The sequence below is a fragment of the Misgurnus anguillicaudatus genome, chromosome 18, assembly GCF_027580225.2.
Source record: "Misgurnus anguillicaudatus chromosome 18, ASM2758022v2, whole genome shotgun sequence".
Taxonomy (NCBI): domain Eukaryota; kingdom Metazoa; phylum Chordata; class Actinopteri; order Cypriniformes; family Cobitidae; genus Misgurnus; species Misgurnus anguillicaudatus.
This window is the reverse complement of record NC_073354.2, coordinates 7,150,043-7,170,250: the sequence shown is the minus strand read 5'-3', so window position 1 is coordinate 7,170,250 and position 20,208 is coordinate 7,150,043. Positions and strand designations below refer to the sequence as shown.

At 38.5% G+C, this 20,208-nt stretch overlaps 1 protein-coding gene across 8 annotated transcripts in view; it reads left to right on the top strand.

The window, feature by feature from the left end:
* The window catches only part of myo6a (myosin VIa), a 63,161-nt gene that overhangs the window by 28,536 nt on the left and 14,417 nt on the right, over positions 1-20,208 (top strand). For all 8 annotated transcript variants that reach the window (XM_073855698.1, XM_073855697.1, XM_073855695.1 and 5 more), the window contains exons 5-22: positions 4,054-4,183; positions 5,270-5,375; positions 5,515-5,570; positions 6,757-6,854; positions 6,946-7,110; positions 7,720-7,800; positions 13,168-13,348; positions 13,607-13,751; positions 14,521-14,678; positions 15,183-15,274; positions 17,029-17,106; positions 17,214-17,336; positions 17,422-17,517; positions 17,835-18,005; positions 18,784-18,822; positions 18,965-19,058; positions 19,864-19,994; positions 20,086-20,163. In XM_073855698.1, coding sequence (XP_073711799.1) covers positions 4,054-4,183; positions 5,270-5,375; positions 5,515-5,570; positions 6,757-6,854; positions 6,946-7,110; positions 7,720-7,800; positions 13,168-13,348; positions 13,607-13,751; positions 14,521-14,678; positions 15,183-15,274; positions 17,029-17,106; positions 17,214-17,336; positions 17,422-17,517; positions 17,835-18,005; positions 18,784-18,822; positions 18,965-19,058; positions 19,864-19,994; positions 20,086-20,163 — 2,022 coding nt within the window. The remainder of the gene's footprint in view (positions 1-4,053; positions 4,184-5,269; positions 5,376-5,514; positions 5,571-6,756; positions 6,855-6,945; positions 7,111-7,719; positions 7,801-13,167; positions 13,349-13,606; positions 13,752-14,520; positions 14,679-15,182; positions 15,275-17,028; positions 17,107-17,213; positions 17,337-17,421; positions 17,518-17,834; positions 18,006-18,783; positions 18,823-18,964; positions 19,059-19,863; positions 19,995-20,085; positions 20,164-20,208) is intronic.

The following is a 20,208-nucleotide window of genomic DNA, read 5'->3' as shown; positions in this document are numbered from 1 at the left end:
CAAAGCGGAGAAACGGCCTGTGTCGGGGGAGAATCGATACGTGAAAGTACGCGTCCTTCAGGTCGATAGATGCGAACCAATCGTTTGGACGAATGCATGGAAATATGCGTTTGGGCGTCAGCATTTTGAACGGCATTCTGTGAAGTGCACGGTTCAGCGAACGCAGGTCCAGGATCGGTCGCAAGCCGCCGCTTTTCTTGGGTACAATAAAGTAAGGGCTGTAAAACCCCGACCTCATCTCGGCTGGAGGGACCGGCTGAATCGCGTCTTTCGCCAATAAGACAGCGATCTCCGCACGGAGGACGTGCGCATCGGCAGCTCTCACCGTAGTGAAACGAACGCCGGAGAATTTGGGGGAACGCCGGGCAAATTGGATCGCATAGCCGAGACGAATCGTGCGTAAAAGCCAACGCGACGGGCTGGGAAGCTGTTCCCACGCCCCCAGATACCGTGCGAGAGGGACTAAAGGCACGATCGGTGTACCCGCGGCGGGCGCAACGGAGGTGATCGCCGGTGTGTGCGTAACGGCCGCACCGACAGCAGTGTTGTGTGTGATAACACTCACCTGAGTCCGTTGCTGGGTGGTTGAGTAAGGGAGGCTCTGCTGAAGACACCTCACACCACTCGATGCACCCTCTGGCGAAGGAGGAGGGAGACGATGGGTTATGAGCCCGTAGCTGTCTCCTACCGGCTGAGAGCGCGGTGGGGTTATGAGCCCGTGCGTCGCTCTCGTTCTCCTCTGATGAGTCGGAGAACGAGGGGGGGTTATGAGCCCTCTCGTATCTCCGGAGCTCATCTGAAGACCTAGAGATGGAAGTGGAATTCGCTCTTTTTGTGGATTTGTGGGTGCCGACTGAAAAGTCGGCGGAACAGAAAAATGAAACAAAAGATTCCCCAACCGGGCCTCCTCCGGTGGGGGGAGTGGTGCCTTCACCATCTCCCGAAGAGCGATCCCCTCCATCTCTAGGTCGCCCGTCTCAGGGCCGCTTTGATCTTCTTTTACCACCCTTTGCAGCGGGCTGAGCGGGCGGGGCGGGCTGCTGACGACCGGTTCCTCGCTTCTTAGAAGAGCCCCGGCGAGGAACGGAGGCGGCCGCCGCAGGACGCCCTCGGCGAGGAGCAGGCTGAGGCGCCGACGTGGATGGGGCAGGCGCAGGACGCTTCCGACGTGGCATGATCTGAGCGATGGCCTCAGTCTGCTTCTTGGCCGCGGAGAATTGCTGGGCAAACTCCTCGACCGTCTCGCCGAACAGGCCGGTCTGGGAAACCGGAGCATTCAGGAGCCGGGTTTTATCAGCGTCCTTCATGTCCGCCAGACACAGCCAGAGATGGCGTTCCTGGACTACCAGGGTAGACATCGCACGCCCGACGGCGCGTGCGGTGACCTTGGTCGCACGAAGCGCCAGATCAGTAGCCGCACGTAGTTCAGAGAACTCCGCCGAGTCGTGACCTCCCGCGTGCAGATCCCTCAGAGCCTTAGCCTGATGGACCTGCAGCAATGCCATGGCATGCAGGGCAGAGGCTGCCTCCCCACAAGCCTTGTAAGCAGCACCGGACAGCGCCGAAGACTGCTTACAGGCCCGTGAGGGGAGAGTAGGCTGGTCCCGCCAGGAGGAAGCGACACCGGCCGGACACAACTGCATCGCGACCGGGCGCTCCACTGACGGGATACCAGTGTACCCCTTGGCATCTCCACCCTCGAGAGAGGTGAGAGGTGAAGGCTGATACGGCCGGTTCCGGGCGGAAAACGGGGTTTTCCACGACCGCGTCAGCTCTTCATGCACCTCGGGGAAGAAAGGCACCGGGGGCGAGGACTGAGAAGCCCTGGCACCCCCGAAGAACCAATCATCGAGGCGGGACGGTTCAGGTGGGGGAGGTTTAGTCCACTCCAAGCCGACCGCCTCCGCCGCCCGAGCGAGCATGGCTGCCATCTCAGGGTCGAACGCAGAAGCCGCAACCTGGCCCGAAGGCGGGAGCGGATCCGGATCGACGTCTGAGGCTGACAACCCCCCCTCCGACGTTACGGTGGATATCGCGTCAGGTGGAGGCTCGACAGAGCGCGAGGACACCGTAGAACACGGGCCGCTCGTCTCCATCGGGACCTCCGCTGGCAACGGATCAGGGCGCTGGGAGCTACTGGACGAACCAGCAGACCGACCCAGCACCGTTATACGGAGGTCATCCTTCGCCAATCTGGTAGCTGCGCCCTTAGCAGCACCAGACTGGGAAGGCGGGGGCCGTTGCCGGAGGAACGACACCCGTCTCCGCAAATCCGCTATAGTCATGCCCTCACAGATGGGGCATGAACTATCACGCAACGCTGCCTCTGCGTGCTGGAGCCCCAGACACGAGAGACAACGCTTGTGGCCATCCTGGGGGGCGATAAACACACCGCATCCAGAAACGGAGCACGGACGGAAATCCATCTTTAAAAAGACGACCCCGACCGTGACACGAATGAGTGGCTGTCTTTAAAAAGACACAAAGCTCAAACGTGCTGCTCTTTTAGGGAAATCACTCTTTTGTGCGAGCTGGTGAAACACACAGGGAGAGGCAAACGCACTCACTCGAACTCAAGTCCTAAATTAAGAGACAGAGAGAGAGAGAAAGGGTGGAAAAAAACACTGCGAGCCTCCGCTGAGGTGTCTTTGCCCAACCAACTTCAGCAAGCTGAGACTTTTCTTCCCAGAACAGGATCTACGAAGATCAGTTAGAATAGCTTCTCGTGAGCAGATGTCTGCCGGCTTCGAAGCAATAAAGCTGATTTGGTATTATGCACCTGTGCCTTATATACGCACCTGGCGGGGCGGCGCCGGCATTATGCAAATACCTGCATGCCAAGTTCATTGGCGTTTTTGATAGTTCTCGAAGTAGATAGGTCACCCGCGAAGCGGTTCCCAATTCGTCGGTCACGACGTGACGTCGTAGTGACCGACTGAAAGGGAACCAAGAATACTAGTCAACTTTATAATTGTTAATATTCTGAAATACGTTTTTATGACGCATGCAGCCTACAAATGTGACCTTCGGATTGAGAAACGGCCTGGATGTTGTCCGAGTACATAACCCTGATTAAAGAAATAATTAAGTATTTTTAAAAACCCGCATGTTTGCAAATTATTTAAATTATATGTGTTTTGTTTCATTAAACATAATAATAATTTTAATTTGGTATAATGGTTTTAAATTATTTTGAGATCAAGGGGGCCCCCTAGTGGTGCGGGGCCCTATGCAAATTGCGTAATTTGCGTATAGGAAAGACCAGCACTGCGGGTTGGCTTGAGAAAATCATCCAATTTTGTATCAGTGCATCCCTGCTACTTAACCAAAAAAATAATTTATCTGCTTGTTGACTTATATTTGATGTACACTAGGGTGGTCCTTATAATGGATCTTTTTTTTTTTTAAATGTTCAACTCTCACAGCCTAAATGTGTTAGGATATCAATAGAAACACACTGTGCAAAATTTTGAATTGTTCCTATAATATCTAGAGGTTGCTCAATGCCTCCAAAATCACATATTTTTACTAAAACTGTACCATTTAAAAACACACAACACACATAAAACTTGCTTCTTGGAGGGTAACTTTGTTCCAGTTATTATCCAGACTTGCTTCGTGTTGCTTCAGCCATTGTCTCAGTGTATATTGTCTATTGTGCTTCATTCACATTGAAGCTTTGAAAGACATATCAGAACTAAAACAGGAGTTTTAATTGCATGGAGCATGATCAAATGGCTGCCATACGTATTATTAAACAATTATACATGCTAGCACAAAGTATCACATAATACGCGAATGTGTTAAACTTCAAAGGTCTTGAGCAACCTCTAAATATTAATTAATATTGAAAAAAATTGCCCAATTTATTTATTTATTTATTCAAACATATTGGTGGGGTGAGAGCATGAACTTTTAAAAGTTGAAAAATAAGGACCACCCTAATGTACTGCTGCTTTATTTTACATTTAGGTTGTTTATAAATCCAGTACATGTTATAAGTGTGTATTCCTTGCTCACTTTTCTTCTACGTGTGTTTATTTTGTATTCCAGACGTTTGTTGCCAACATCCTGATTGCTGTGAATCCGTATTATGAAATTCCCAAGCTGTATTCTCCAGAGACTATTTCACAGTATAAGGGGCGGTCGCTGGGAACGCTCCCACCTCACGTATTTGCAATTGGTAAGATACATTCATACATGCTTCCTGTACAAACCCAAATTCTTGAAGTATGCAAATTCATGTTTATTTATACTGCCGGTACAGAACAACACCTCTGCACATTTGGTTATTTCCTTATTGCATGTATCTGTACTATAACACATAACACATTTTCCTTAAAGTTCACTATTTTGTTGACCTCCCATAGTCAATTTTTATTTGTATAAAATTATCGCCAGAATTCATAAAAAAAAAAACCATCCAGTTATATCAATGAAAATAACTACTATTTTTTTCCGATTATCGACATCAGTCATCTTAAAAGACTGTTTAATTTTGAAATGCGCTATTTGGCTCCGATGCAGCCAAGGATTTAGTGAGAGCCGTCTGAACACATTCAATGACATTACAGCTTTTTTACCAGTAAGATATCATTCACACATCATTACCAAAATCCTGGTAAACTCTGTCAGGGAAAGAGGTTTCCTCTAAACACCCTGTGGGTAGGTCAGTGTTGTATTTGTAAGCAATGGTGGCTTGTGATTTTATATACACGGCCCGTATTTTTTATGTTTTACTTCATTGGCAAACACTGACAGTCGGGGGGACATTTGCTCTTGATCAAGTCCTTGATCAAGTAGTAACAACCGAGTTGCAGTTTGTACGCTCTGCACTTCTAAGAAATCAAAACATAATAATTTGAAACAAGGGTTAATAAGCAATATTTCCATATATGTCGATATCGGTAGATGTCATCCTACATAATCAAATATCGGTATCGGCACAGAAATGTTGTATCAGTGCATCCATGCTACTTAACCAAAACATTGTATCTGCTTGTTGACTAAAGCTGGCTTTAAAGTTCTGCATTGCCTCTTTGCTTTAGTTTTTTTCATACTTCTGCGTCATTGTTTGTGTCGATGTGCAATTATACAAGCAGATCGCTAGTAAGCTATATCCACAGGCATATTACAGTATCAAGACAAAAGCTAAAAAGAAGTGGATTGTGTAGGTTTTTGGAAAAGCATCAGCAGTGTACACACCAACACACATGTTCATATTAGTTTATAGCAGTCTGATGTCATCATATGTGTTTTGTGTGTTTAGCCGATAAAGCCTATCGTGACATGAAAGTGTTGAAGATGAGTCAATCCATCATTGTGTCTGGAGAATCAGGGGCAGGAAAAACTGAAAATACTAAGTTTGTTCTCAGGTACAGATATGTTTTATTGATGATAGAAGTACAGTATTTCCATATACAGTACATTTTATATAGATTTTATTATGTTATTATTATATTAATTCGAAATGATTTAATTAAGAATTCTTATAAATGTATATTTTCCCTTTAGGTACTTAACTACATCTTATGGTACAGGTCAAGACATTGATGAGAGGATAGTGGAAGGTTTGTCTGAATGATATTATTGAATGATATTGCTACCCATATGGCAAAAAATATATTTTTAAAATAATTTTAAGTATATTTCAAAATATAAAAAATGTCCAAATTTATTTTGAAATATGGTTACAAAAATGCGTTTTTCACCAATATATTTTTTGGCCATTTTTTTGTATATTTTGAAATGTATACAAATATATAATAAATTAATATATTTTACAGCATTTATATTCACATTGCATTGGAAGAAAAACGTTTGTTACAAACCTGTAAACATAACAGGTTTGAAAAGGTTATAATTGAATATAATTATAACTGCAAAAATATATTTATAATTGTATATTTTATACATTTTATACAAACTTTTTTATTTTTCCAGGAAAAATATATTTTTGCTATATTGGTTGTAAAATTACAAATTTGTTGCCGCTAAAATGCATTTTGAAATGTATGTGCTAATTTATGAAGGTTAAAACTAATATATTTTCTATATAATATATATAAAAATTAAAAATATTAAATATATTTTCAAATTCCAAATGTAAAAACATATTTAATTAACCTTTATTGAATGTATTTAGCATATATGTAAAACACTTTTTTGCCGTATGGGTATTGCTACTTAACTTCTGTAATGTTACATGTGAATAATGCATTAGACATCATGACTTAACAATAGATAATAAATAAATAAAGAGTATTTTTATAGGATTTATTAATTTTCGTTAATTTTTAAATATGATACTTTTCATATTAACACATTTTAAATTATTCATTTTAAATGAACAATAACCATGATTATTACATGCTATAAAAATATTGGGTAACACTTTTTTGCAGTGTCTTTGTTTCAAGTTACATATACATAATATAGTAATAATCAATTATTTGAAACCTTAAACCGAACCCTAACCTTAAAAGCCAACCCTAATCCTAAACCAATTATTACTAAAACTTTACAATAAGATGTATTGGTAAATGCATTAACTAACATGAACAAACAATAAAAAATATAGTGTTTCAGCATGTGTTAATTTTTGTTAATAGTTCATGTCAGTACATTTATTCATATTAGTTCATGGTGGATTAATTAATGTTAACAGTTACACCGCTTGATTTAGACACCCATTTATTTTTGTGTTACCAAAAATGACTTTTCTTTTAAGTCTCTCTTTTTCTTATGTGATTTTAGCAAACCCACTGCTCGAGGCATTTGGGAACGCCAAAACTGTCCGGAATAACAACAGCAGCCGATTTGGGAAGTTTGTGGAGATTCACTTTAATGAAAAGGTGCACAAACTCTCCTCAGTAAGAGCACAGTGATGATGTTGATGATTTAGTAGTTCAGTTGTATCACATCCTGTGTCGGTTTGTTTCCCAGAATGCAGTGGTAGGTGGTTTTGTGTCTCATTATCTCTTGGAGAAGTCGCGTATCTGCACACAGGGTCAGGATGAGAGAAACTATCACATCTTCTACAGACTGTGTGCTGGAGCATCTGAAGATATCCAACAAAAGTTTCATCTCGGATCTCCAGACTCTTTCAGGGTGTGTTCATCTCACATCACTTCATTCAAATTAACCTCTATATGTGATGTTTAATATGCATCCAACCTATATAGATGAACATATAGACCCTTTTACTGTTTGTACACAATGATGACGTGGCAGCATATGCGCCGCCATTTAGGCAACGGAAGTATGGCAAGAATCAGCAGTGAAGCAACACTGACAGAGAAAGTTATTTTTAAAAGCTGACTTGATCAACTTTTTCAACACAGTTACCAGATCCGTGTACTATAGTGGAGCGGATAGACGTTAGCAGATGACAAAAAATAAAGTGGCCAGATACATATATACGTATATACGTATATTATATTATATAAGTGCAACCAAATGCAACAACCAGACATTTTGAAGCTGGGAAACCATTTTAATAAACTTTCTGAGTTGCTAACACATTAGAACCAATGGGGAACAACACCTCTTCTGTTGCCTAAATGCGCGCACAGGCTATTTGATCATGTGAGCTGTAAAAGGGTATGTGACAATGATTTTTAATGGAAGTGCATAAGAAATAAATGTTGTTACTTGTCTGCTTAGTTTCTTCAAAGAAAATGTTTAATATTAAAGTTATAAATTTCTCTTTCAATCTAGTATCTGAGTCGAGGATGCACGCGGTATTTCTCTACGAAGGAGTCAGACAAAAAGATTCCTCAAAACCGCAAGAGTCCAGAGGTACTAGATTTATTTCCAATTCAGTCTGTTATTCATGAATGAATAATGTTTCACAAAATTTTAAGCATACCTTATCGTGATATACTTGTTGCCATAATTTAAATGCAAAACATTTTCAGCATTTTAGGCAACAAGCATGAAATCAAATTGACATGAAGCACATTGGCTATGTTTACTTGCATGCACAACATTTTGTCAATCAAATTGCAGGTTACGAAAGTACAGTTTACATGCAACCTAAACATTGCAATGTTCATTTGCATGTACATTCTATAATCCGAACCAAACGTCTGCGTAAACGCACAGGGTTGCCAGATTCACATCATCAAACCAGCCCTATGGACATTCAAAACTAGCCCAAAAGCATCCCATGACTATTCACAGCCCAAATAGCAATAACTAATGAATGAAATCCTTTCATCTTTAACCCACAGAAAAAAAAAAACTCTCTGAAATCATTTAAAAGTTGCCCAAACCTGAACTACGCCAAAAACCAAAGGACTTGGCAACGCAGCACACAGCATCTTTCATCGATTTCACGCTTTATCTCGCGATAAATGTACAAAGTCAAAGTTGGGGCGAGGAAAGTTGTTCTTAAAAAGTTTTCAGATATAGGCAAAGAAAACACACATTTCGAAAAGCACAGCGCTATTTTATTGCTTTATGTTATGCTATGAAATACATACTGTAAACACTCAGTGGCAGAGCTAGACTTTTAAAACAGGGGTGGCAAGGTATTATTTTGGGGGTCAATAAACAAAGTGTTCAATTACACTAAAAATAAATTATTTTCCACAAAATGTATATAGATTAAATTAAAGTTGTTTATTTTCCAAAATCTACACAATTATATATGTATTAAGTATACAGCAAAAATAGAACAACTGGGATCTGTTTGGCCCTGATCTGCACCTGACTTTTGCTTCTTTAGAAAGAAGTTGGTAATATCGCTGTCCCTATAGTTACACACCTCATGAAGAAACCAAAATTTGAAACAATTTGCTTGTTATTATTTACTATAAGTACACCTTTACTAATAATACAAATACTAAAGTAATACATTACGACAAAATCTGAGTATATTAAGGTCTAGCCTATTTGACAACACAAGGAAAATTGCTTACAGACGTATAGACGTGTTATATTAAGGGAGGAGGGAACGAGTTTCCGTTAACTTTAATGTAATTATGTAAATAGACTTCTGTCCCTCACATTAAGCTATGGAATGGCTTCAGATGACTTTGTGAAATTATAATCCAACCCTCTCAGACCCAAGTCCCCCAAACTGACGTGAAAAAGGCGCGAGGCGCCGAAAAGCGCGCTGTTTACATCCTTGTACCATCTCCACGGTGGTTTTATTAAGTTTAATATGCTGCATTACATGTGCCAATATGAATAAGCCCACCTAATGTCTGTGATTGTTGCTGAACATTTGATTACGACATGTTTTTTATTGTTTTAAGCATCTTCACACAGCCATGACAGTATTAGTCAGTTTCACAAGACTAGCAATGCTCATTGAAGTATTAATGCTAAGCACTACAGTGCAACGTCTCCCTAACTCCCCGTTAAAACAGTACTTCATTCAATTTAACACCAATAAAATGTTACATACCAGCAAAACGCTCTTCATCGATCCTGTGTGTGCTGCCGCATTATGTTTTGGAGCACGAAGGAGCTGCGTGTCAGCTTAACCAATGGGCTTGTTCGACTTCGTGCGGTGCCGCGGGAATCGGCAGCCGGATTACGTCAAAGTACTCGCGAAATCAAACGGAGGAGTTTGCTTTTAAATCGCTCTCGCGGAACTTTGTCGTCATATAGCTGTCGGTTCTTGCGGCGCAGCATGAAGTTGAACAAGCCTAATGAAAAGTGAAGCAGCAACAGCACGCTGCACGCTTGAAGGATGCATTCACGTCCGCTGGGAGATTTGAGAAATGTTCGTAAAAATCAAACAGTGTAATGTTTTCAGCAGGGTGGCAACAGGGGTGGCAAGGACGTGGTCTGGGGTGGCAATTGCCCTCTGGCTCTGCCACTGTAAACACTGCAGACCCACACATTTACATGAATACTTTTCTCCTGATGATCGGATCACAGATCAAACTACACCACCCCTTTCAATGCGATCGAAATTTGCCTCCGAACGACCTCAATCGTATTGATTAGGTGTTTACATGAAGGTGATTCAAACGCATTATATGGTTGCATGTAAACATACTAGTTGTGAGTTAACATTGATCAACACTTGAAGATTATTTTAGGGTCAAATGTTCAATCTGTAAAGTAGGAACCATGGTGTGGTGGTATAGGACGAGTGATAAAGGAGACAGCAGGTTTGGTGTACACATGGATCTTAAGGACCTGAAGCACATGGGATTTTGGGGATAAGATGGGATTCTGCATTTCTTATACCTGTGTGACCATTTTCCACATGTACTTCTGGAAACAAATCCAAAGTTGTGATTGGTTGTTTTATATTAGTTCATAACTTTATTTTTTAAATTGTTGATGATTTTTGCATGCCTGTGACTAACCGAATCACTTTTCATTTATAACACGTCATTGTCTGTGGTTGTGCGTCTCTTTGTGTGTCACTGATACATCACAGGAACAGAAGGTGATTATGTGTGTTGTGTACAATCAGGGCTGCTTTTATAAATCATCAAGTCCTGGGTCCAATGTAGTTTATTATAATGAATAATGATACATGATCTCTGAGCCAAATGATGGACGTCATGATGTGACATGACAGTAGTTTGTTTAGTAAATACATTTGACCCAGGTCTTATAAATATGAAGCTTAATTTCTCTTGGGAGCTGAGCTGAGCTGGTGTTTTGGTTTGTTTTATGGTATTGGGAATATGGGATCTTCTTTCTCTATTCCTGTTTACAGTTTAATGCAGGATGTCACAGTACAACAGTGTGCAAGTCCATTCTGCTTCTTTTAACTCACCAAACTGAACTGAGATCAGATATATTTGTATCCAGTAACTTCTTTTAAATTTAATTTCACAAGGATTCCCGTATTGCTTTGTTTACTTTATTCAAATCTCAGACTGATCTGTTTCTGTTGGACAGATTTATATGTCTTTATCCAAACTCTCAACGTGAATCTTACACCTTTAAATTCATTGAAACTGTGCTTTCTTTTTGCCACCCTAAATAAGTGAATTTAAAGGTCTTTGTCAGTGATGTTGTATGTTGATGTACTGTGACCGTCTCACTGCACTTTCTCTTATTTCTGTATACTCTTCTCTCCAAAAGGACTCAATTTCTTTCCATCAACTACATTTATGTAACTGAGTGCATCCGGCTCCTTTCAAACTGATTTTTGAACAGAAAAGATAAACGCATGCCAGTAACTTACCAGTTTAATGAAGATGGAGGTTTACAGTTCGGTTAAGCTGTGTTCAGGCCTGGTACTAGGCTTGATGGACTGGGTGGCAGCCATAACAATCAATGTAAAATATGAAGAGTTTGGTTCCAAAACGCAATAAATCCATATTGACTAATTTCGGTAAAAACTTGAAAACCAAGATGAAAACCACAATTTTCTGTTACAAACTTTCACATAGCGTCTTTAGGTTATAAAAACATGAACAATTTAAATCCATAACTTAATTTTCAAAGATTTATTATAAAAATAAATACTTTTTTTCCACAAAATGCAATAAATTTATTAAAAGTTTTTTTTTTCAAAATGCTATAAATCTATTAAATCAATGTATAAATGTGCATTCATCTTTGCCATGTTATATTCATTTAGTTGAACAGTGGTATACACTGATTAAAAAAATAAACATGAATAGCAAAACACTATACCTTGTAATATAGCCATTGCTGCGGTTATACTTAGGATGTCGTCGTTTAACATTTTTCACAGCGATCAGATGTAAATTGTTTTGGTCCTGCTCGATTTTCTTTGAATTTTAGTAAAATTATGGAAATTTTTTCATAATTTCCTCTGGGGTCATTGTTTTAGCTTGGCATAAGCTTGATGCTGTCGGTAGAAAAAGCGACCGGCTCCCGAGTGCCTCTCGCGTAAATTATTAGATGTTGATGGCTTACGTTTCTTTCCCGTCACAGAAAACCACCACATGTTTATCAATGCCATTAAAGTATTATTTTGTTTTTGTTTGTTTGTTGATCATGAAGTACAAAGTAGATGAGGAAAATTACGATTCCGTGTATTTAACGCGCCACCATTGTTTGTTTACATTGCATGGAATGGTGCGCTGTAATTTGTGGAGCGGATTTATTGCATTTTGTAGAAAAGGAGGAGTGCCTTTATCGCGTTTTGGGGAAAAAAGGGAGAAAAGATGACAGAATAACACTGCGGATATTGTATTTTGCATAAAATTAAGAATTTACTTTTAAATACTGACCTGATATAATACTGATTTTGGCAGTAACTTTTTTTTTTAAATGGCGTTTATCGTGTTTTGGAACCAAACTCTTCATATATAAAACAGAGAATTGCCATTGGCTGTTGTATTTGAATAAATAATAATAAGGATTAGGGGGTATTTTGGGATTGTTTTACTATATAAATATAATAGTTTCATATTAATATGTGTTGTGTTATTACGTTTATAAAATATTGAATTGCATTTCTTTCTGATATTTAATTTAAAGTTGTGTTTTCTTACTATCGTAGAGAATAGTATAACTTTTCAAGTAAGTTAAATACTGCTGAAGAGACCTCTGAGCTTTGTGTAAGACAACCAGACATTGGTGTGTGGGTGCTAATATAAATAGTCTTTACATTGGAACATTTGGGAGGGGGCAATGCCCCCTTAGTCCCCCGTAGACATAGCTTTGGCTGTTTTATCAAGTGTTTGGTGGGGCGTTAACATTGGAGACTCAAAATCATCTGAATGAACCGCAGTATAGTCAAACACATTAGAACAGGACGCAGGGTTTTAATAAAACATTTTTAACTTGTTTTTAACTTGACTTTATCAACAACATAAATTAGGAGATTAGGACACGATGGATTCAGTAGACAAATTATTTAGCAGGAGTTACAAAATGGCACATACACTACTTATAGCACATGTACTTTAAAAATATAGTAACTGACATAATAAATTACAATACATCTTGTTGCACTTAAATTTGTAAGTTTAATCAACTTGAATTTCAAGTCATTTCAACCTACTATTCTTTTCATGAGTTGCTGTTACTTAATAAAATAAAGTTGAATGAGCTTACAGCTGCGGTCTGTAACTCTGGCGTCTCTTTCACCATCTCTGCTGCGCTGTGCTTATGATGGCGTAGCTGCTCTCAGATGAGCTGATGTATATCTGATGTTCATCGTATGGTCACCTCATCGTTTGAGATAAAACTAACTTGGCTGTTGTTTCACAGCATATGAAGGCAGGGTCTTTGAAAGATCCTCTGCTGGATGATCATGCAGACTTTAGTAGGATGTGTGATGCTATGAAAAGGATCGGTCTGAATGATACCGAGAAGCTGAATCTGTTCAGGGTGGTGGCTGGAGTTTTACATCTTGGAAACATTGATTTCGAGGAGGCTGGAAGCACTTCAGGTAAACACAGAGAGAGTTTACAGGACAATGAACCTATTCATCTGTTGACTCTGGTTGTATTCAGAGACTCGGTTTACTTTATTTATATAGTAAAACTTCATGAGAGCGATTTTTATTTGCATATTTAGCGTTTACATTAACAGCATTTTTACTAATATTATTTCAGTATACTGTACATTGGCAGACGCTTTTATCCAAAGTGACATTTTATTGCTGTGTTCCCTTACGTTGCATTGCTAATTTGTGTTTGTATGAAAGGTGGCTGTAACATAAAGAAGGCATGTGGTCAGTCTCTGGAGTTTTGTGCTGAGCTGTTGGGTTTGGATGAAGAAGATCTGAGAGTCAGTCTGACCACCAGAGTCATGCATACAACAGCAGGGGGCGCTAAAGGAACAGCTATCAAGTAAGAGACGTTCATTCTTACATAAATCATGAAGAACTGCACTGAGATGCTTCCCATACAGTTATGTAACCCTATTAACATTTTAGGAAGTGCTATTGTATAATCCACAAGGAACACAATGGATATTTCATCTACTCTGTGATTTACTTCAAGTTAATGGATTTTTAAAGCACTTTAACAATTAGATTAACCATCATTTGTCTCTTAATACACTACATAATACTGAATTCACAAAGTAGTTTTCTAACAGAAAAATAATGACTGAATATATAATATAATATAATATATGCATAATCTTTGCCAAATAAAAGTTTTTCTTTACATCATTTTTGTGTGTGTTTGTGTACTGTGTATAATAATTATGTATATTTAAATACACACAGTCTAATTTTAAGAAAAATATTATAGATTTAGTATTTATATACAGTATAAATTAATTTGATTTAAATTTAATATAAAGTTTAGGTTAAAAACAGGCTGTAAAATGTGTACAATTCGGATTGGTTGAGAAATCTTCCCCGAGCATTGATTATTTTTCTGTTAAACGCACACCTAACCTGTCAAATGTCTTAAAAATAGCCACCAGAGCAATGCGTGTGGTAACCGCTTCGACACTCCATTATTTTATTTTTGAATAATTCAGCGGCCTGTTGTCAATTATTCCTTGCATATACATTGATATTAAATTAAATGATATGAGGTATGATATGATATGAGATATGAAATATGAGATATGATGATATATGATATGATTATATGTGTTCTTCAGGGTTCCTCTGAAGGTTGAGCAGGCCAGCAGTGCTCGTGATGCTCTAGCTAAAGCCATCTACAGTCGTCTCTTTGATCATGTGGTCACCCGAATAAACCAGTGCTTCCCCTTCGACTCATCTGCTCATTTTATTGGCGTACTGGACATCGCTGGATTCGGTATGAGATCATTTTTTACTGTTCTTCATCCTCATGTACCACATGGTTCCAGGGTTGTGTTTTATTGTTTATTTTTTTGTAGATATTTCCTGTCTTTTCTGTTTGTATCTCAATAAAATGGATTGAAAATCTATATGGATGGACTGGTGGTGGTGGCCTAAGACTTTTGCACAGTTCTGTATTTAATAAAATACAAATTTGTAGAAACAAAACAGAAAAAGTTCATTTTAAAATCCAGCAATATAAAAGCAAATAATGACTTTTTTCTGAAGTAATAAAACATTTTTATTTTATTTTAATTTGTAATGTATTACATTACAAAATGCATAACTCTTGATATCTTCGGATGAATTCCATTTCTTTATTTCTCATTTTAGCTTTAATAAGGAAGAATAAAAATGTTGAGATGCTAAGAATGAAACATAGGCCTTTCTTTTAAGATTTATTATTTTTAGTGAGTGTAGTGTGCTGGTCACTTCTTGAATCTTTTTTTTTTTTCTGCAGAGTATTTTGAACACAACAGCTTTGAGCAATTCTGCATTAATTACTGTAATGAAAAACTGCAGCAGTTCTTTAATGAACGAATTCTCAAAGAGGTAAGAGACTGAGATCATAAAACTATAAACTCAAAATATCAGTGTTCCTATTATGCATTGTCATTTGTAGGTCTATCTCCATAAAATATCTTTTTTTTTTTGCATAAATCATTGATATCTTGAAATCATTTAAATCTGTCTGTGGGTATTGCGTATATTTAACAAATCAAAAGTCGGCGTGTATGTAATGCAAGAGTAAATAAGGAATTAATTCTACGATTATCTACAGCATTTTCTTTACTCAAAAAAAAAAAAAAAAAAAAAAAAATGAAGCACTAAATGCTAAATAATTGTATTTGAAGAATGGAGAGAAGTTTATTAGTCTGACAAGAAAAATAAAAACTAAATAAATTATAAAAGTGGGTAAATGTGGTTCTCATATTTCCATTTAAAAATATGTTGGTGGGTCCCAGGATAGATTATACCAGTGGTGTGCGGTGACTTTTCATCCGAGAAGGCAGGAATTCAAATTATGTGTTGGGTGTGTCAAAATATGTGCGTCATGTGAACCTATGTGCATCACGCATCATGTCAAAATATGTGCCTGCTTCACACACACTCTTAGAAAGGATGTGTTCATTTTTTACAAATTTTTGTGTGTAAGCTTTTAACACATTATGTGTCATTTTGTGATTATTTTGTGTTAAAATATAACACAAGTTGTGTTAATGTGTTAAATGTGTTGTTTCAATAGTAACAGAGATGGGTGGATTCTGGGACAACGCATTTAGTGTGTTGTCCCAGAATCAACACTAATGTGTTGTTTTTAACACATCCGTTCTAAGAGTGCATGATAAAAGGGACTTTCTCGCAAGACACTCACTGAACAATTATTACACATGAGTTTAAGTGAGTATCTAGGAAACATGAGTGTCTCTTTTCTCATAAATCCCTTCAACGCATCTGCAGCAGGCAAATGTTTTGACATGATGCGTGATGCACATAGATTCACATGACGAGCCACACACATGATTGGCTACATACTGTACATGTTTTGGTGAGTTTTGCATTCGTGCCTCCCCGGACACCGCATGCCACTAGATTATACCTATTTGAGTGGGTCCCAAAATGAAAAGTTTGGGAACTCCTTATGTAGGACAATATTGCCTGTGCGTAACACTTTATCGTTTATAACCTACATTGAGTGTCTAGTTCTAAAGCTATAATAAACTTTACAACTTGTAAAACTGTGAAAAAAGATATATACAGGGTGCGATTTGCTGGGAGTGATTATCCCCCCTATGTTCTTTATATCTCTCCCTCTAATTAAATATTTTATCCCCCCATGATTAATCAAACTGTCATATAAACTTAAAATAAATATAATTTGAGTAAAAACACTGCCATGCAATAATGCAAACAACAGTAAAATCAGGTTTGGCGTATTACTGCAAGCCCTTCAACGGCGCATTTAAGTTATGTCATCTTCCTTTTTTAATCCATGGCCAGATTTTCCACGTCGCCAAGCACCAAGCTGATTGTAATTGTATATTACAGGACCTTCACAAAACAAATCCAAGAAATATTACCATTGAGAATGAGACCGCAGTGACCACCGTCATTAGAATTGAGGGAAACTTATAAGTTTTTGTAATGGAGGCCAGCTACTCAGTGAGAGCTGTGCAGTAAAAGTAAACCTCACTCCCCAACCGCAAGAAGAGCTCTAGAGACAGACGACAGACATACATTTTCCTAAAAAAAATATTTAAAAAACGTATATAAATTCATGTTTGTGATTTGTGTTTGCATTACAGGAGCAGGAGTTATATCAAAGAGAAGGTCTGGGTGTCAATGAAGTCCATTATGTGGATAATCAGGACTGCATCGATCTGTATCATATTAAATATAGATCAATCTGTAAAAACACTTTATTCTATCAGGCATTACTACTGTTATACCCTGACAAACAGCTGTCTGTTATAATATGTCAATCGATCTGGTGGAGTCGAAGCTAGTTGGCATCTTGGATATCTTGGACGAAGAAAACCGACTACCTCAACCCAGTGACCAGCACTTCACAGATACAGTTCACAACAAACATAAAGATCATTTCCGCTTGACTGTGAGTCAGACTTTACATTAGATCTTATTTTAACATCTTACTCTGGTTTACTAGATTCAGTTGTTAAATGTCTTGTGTCCTGCAGGTTCCCAGGAAGTCCAAGCTAACAGTGCACAGGAACGTCCGAGATGATGAAGGTTTCATCATAAGACACTTTGCTGGAGCGGTCTGCTATGAGACGGTACACAAACACACGCATACAGTGTGCATTTTTTATTTATTGATGGGGTTTTTAGGCACAGGAAGGCTGCTTTGAAGATGCTAAATTATGGCACACATGTTTTGCAGACCCTTTCATCCAACATTCACTAACATTGCCACATTTTTGCAAAGAAAATGTCCTGTAAACATCACTTTAATGTTTGTATTTATTGTAGTTTGGTAAGAACTATTGCTGCTGTAGTTTCTATTAACTGAAACTTTAATGCACAGAGCTGTAATTGAATGTATATAAATGTGTTTTTGGAGATATTGAGTCCAGTGATGTTTGTCTTTCAGACTCAGTTTGTTGAGAAGAATAACGATGCTCTTCACACGTCGCTGGCGTGTCTGGTGAGCGAGTCGAAGGATAAATTCATCGGCGAACTCTTTGAGAATTCAAACAATTCGAAAGATGCAAAACAGAAAGCCGGAAAGCTCAGCTTCATCAGCGTTGGCAACAAGTTCAAGGTCGGTCTGACAGCCGCATGCATTTACACTTTAGTTTCCTCATTTGATGACAAGAATGATTTTATGAATTTAGTTTTTGCATGTGGCACATTGGTTGTTGTGTAATTGGTATACAATGAGAATTTGCTAAAATATTGATTTCAGAGGAAATGCATTACCATTATTAAAACATTGCACTCTTTAAAATACTTAACCATGACATTTTATGGACAGCTCTTCTGTACAAGGCTTTTAATTTTGTAATAATGCACTTTATTAATAATTGTTATATTTTCAAGTGGAAAGTTTTTAAAATACCAGCCGATTAATCGGTTATCAGCTTGTTTTTTCCACCTAATCGGTATCTGCAAAATCCACTTAAGTTGGAATTTTTTCTAGGTTTTTTGTTTTCTACATTGTATTGGACTATTTCTCTTACTTGAAGCTATTAGCCAGCTGAATTTGAATCAGTTCTTGACAATGCAATTTCTATATTTTCCAATGGAAATAAAAAAAATCATCCGATTAATCGGTTATCTGCTTATTTTCCCACGTCATTTTTATCTGCAAAATCCATTTAAGTTCAGCTTTTTCTAGTTTTTTTGTTTTCTAAATTGTACTCTAACTTCATGCTATTAGACAGCTAAATCAAATCAATATTTCATGACAGTGCATTTATTTATTAAGCAAGCAGTAGTAGTAGAAAGTAATGCGTGAAATATTGCACAGTCAGCCATTAAATGAAAGCAACAACTGAACAGACATGTGTTGAGGTGTTTATGTCATTTTTTTCTTACAGACACAGTTAAATATTCTTCTGGAAAAGCTGCGCAGTACTGTGAGTACAAACCCCATCATTTCCTTACTGTTCAGATTAGTTGAAGCAAAACTTTTAACTAAGCAGTATGTTGATGAACATGGTGTTGGTGTATGTGACACCTGTGATGTGTTTTAATCGGCTGTTGTGTTGCGTGTTTCAGGGTTCAAGTTTTATTCGCTGTGTTAAACCCAATCTGAAGATGGTCAGCCATCACTTTGAGGGAGCTCAGATACTCTCACAACTACAGTGCTCAGGTTAACACACACACACATTTTTTATACTTTATTTGATTTCACATTACAAGTCAAGTTTCATTAGGAATAAAAAAAATTTATGATCCAACAGATTAAAGCAAATCAGCACATTGTTAAGGATAATACAGTTATTTCAAGGATTTGTAAAAAAATGTAAAAAAAAAAGCCTTGTCCCATGTAATTTTCACCCTCTAACTGTAGGTTCACACCAGACGCGAGTTCAACGATTTGTTCAACGAGTAGATTACATACAAAGTCAATGCAAAGGTGTGATAAGACGCGTCCTCGCGTGGGACGATGCAAATGACGTGATATGGGTGGAGCCTTTGCCGCGAAAACATGCGCTATTCGCCTCAAACGTGTCTTCGCCCAAGTTGAAAATATTCAACTACAGCAAAAATTCGCAAGACACAAAGTAAAATCCCGTGAGTAATTTAGAGCGAGTAACGCGATGCCCCACGTTTGGTGTGTACGTAGCATTATGGTACATTCACACGGGGCGAAAGCGTTAACGCTTGACATAAGGCTTGTCTAAAGCATGGCCAACAGCCAATCACAGTGGCCACTACACATGCTCCGGTCTTCCATAACCATAAATGGCTGGCTCTGACAAGGTTATTTTTATAAGGCAATCTGATTGGCTGATGCACGCGTTGCCCCTTGAAAAGTTGAGAAATTTTCAACTTCTGCCCTATCACACACATTATAACTCATATATCATTATATTCCCATATCTCTGTGCTGCATGTTTCTGACTGCTTTGACTGTGTGTCTGAACGAGAGATCTTGTGTTTGGTCACCTCAGGGATGGTGTCCGTGTTGGATCTGATGCAGGGTGGATTTCCTTCACGAGCACCTTTCCATGAGCTCTACAACATGTACAAAGAGTACATGCCAGCCAAACTGACGCGCCTGGACCCGCGCCTCTTCTGTAAGGTCTGTGTTATATGAATGTGGGTTGTTGTGTTAGATTAACAAAGTGTTACTCGGAAAACGTTTTATTTTTAACTCGGTTGTTTCTCTACAGGCTCTCTTCAAAGCTCTTGGCCTGAACGAAAATGATTATAAATTTGGTTTGACCAAAGTTTTCTTCAGACCTGGAAAGGTGAGAGTTTATTTGAATGATGAACTAATTTAAACTGTGTCATTT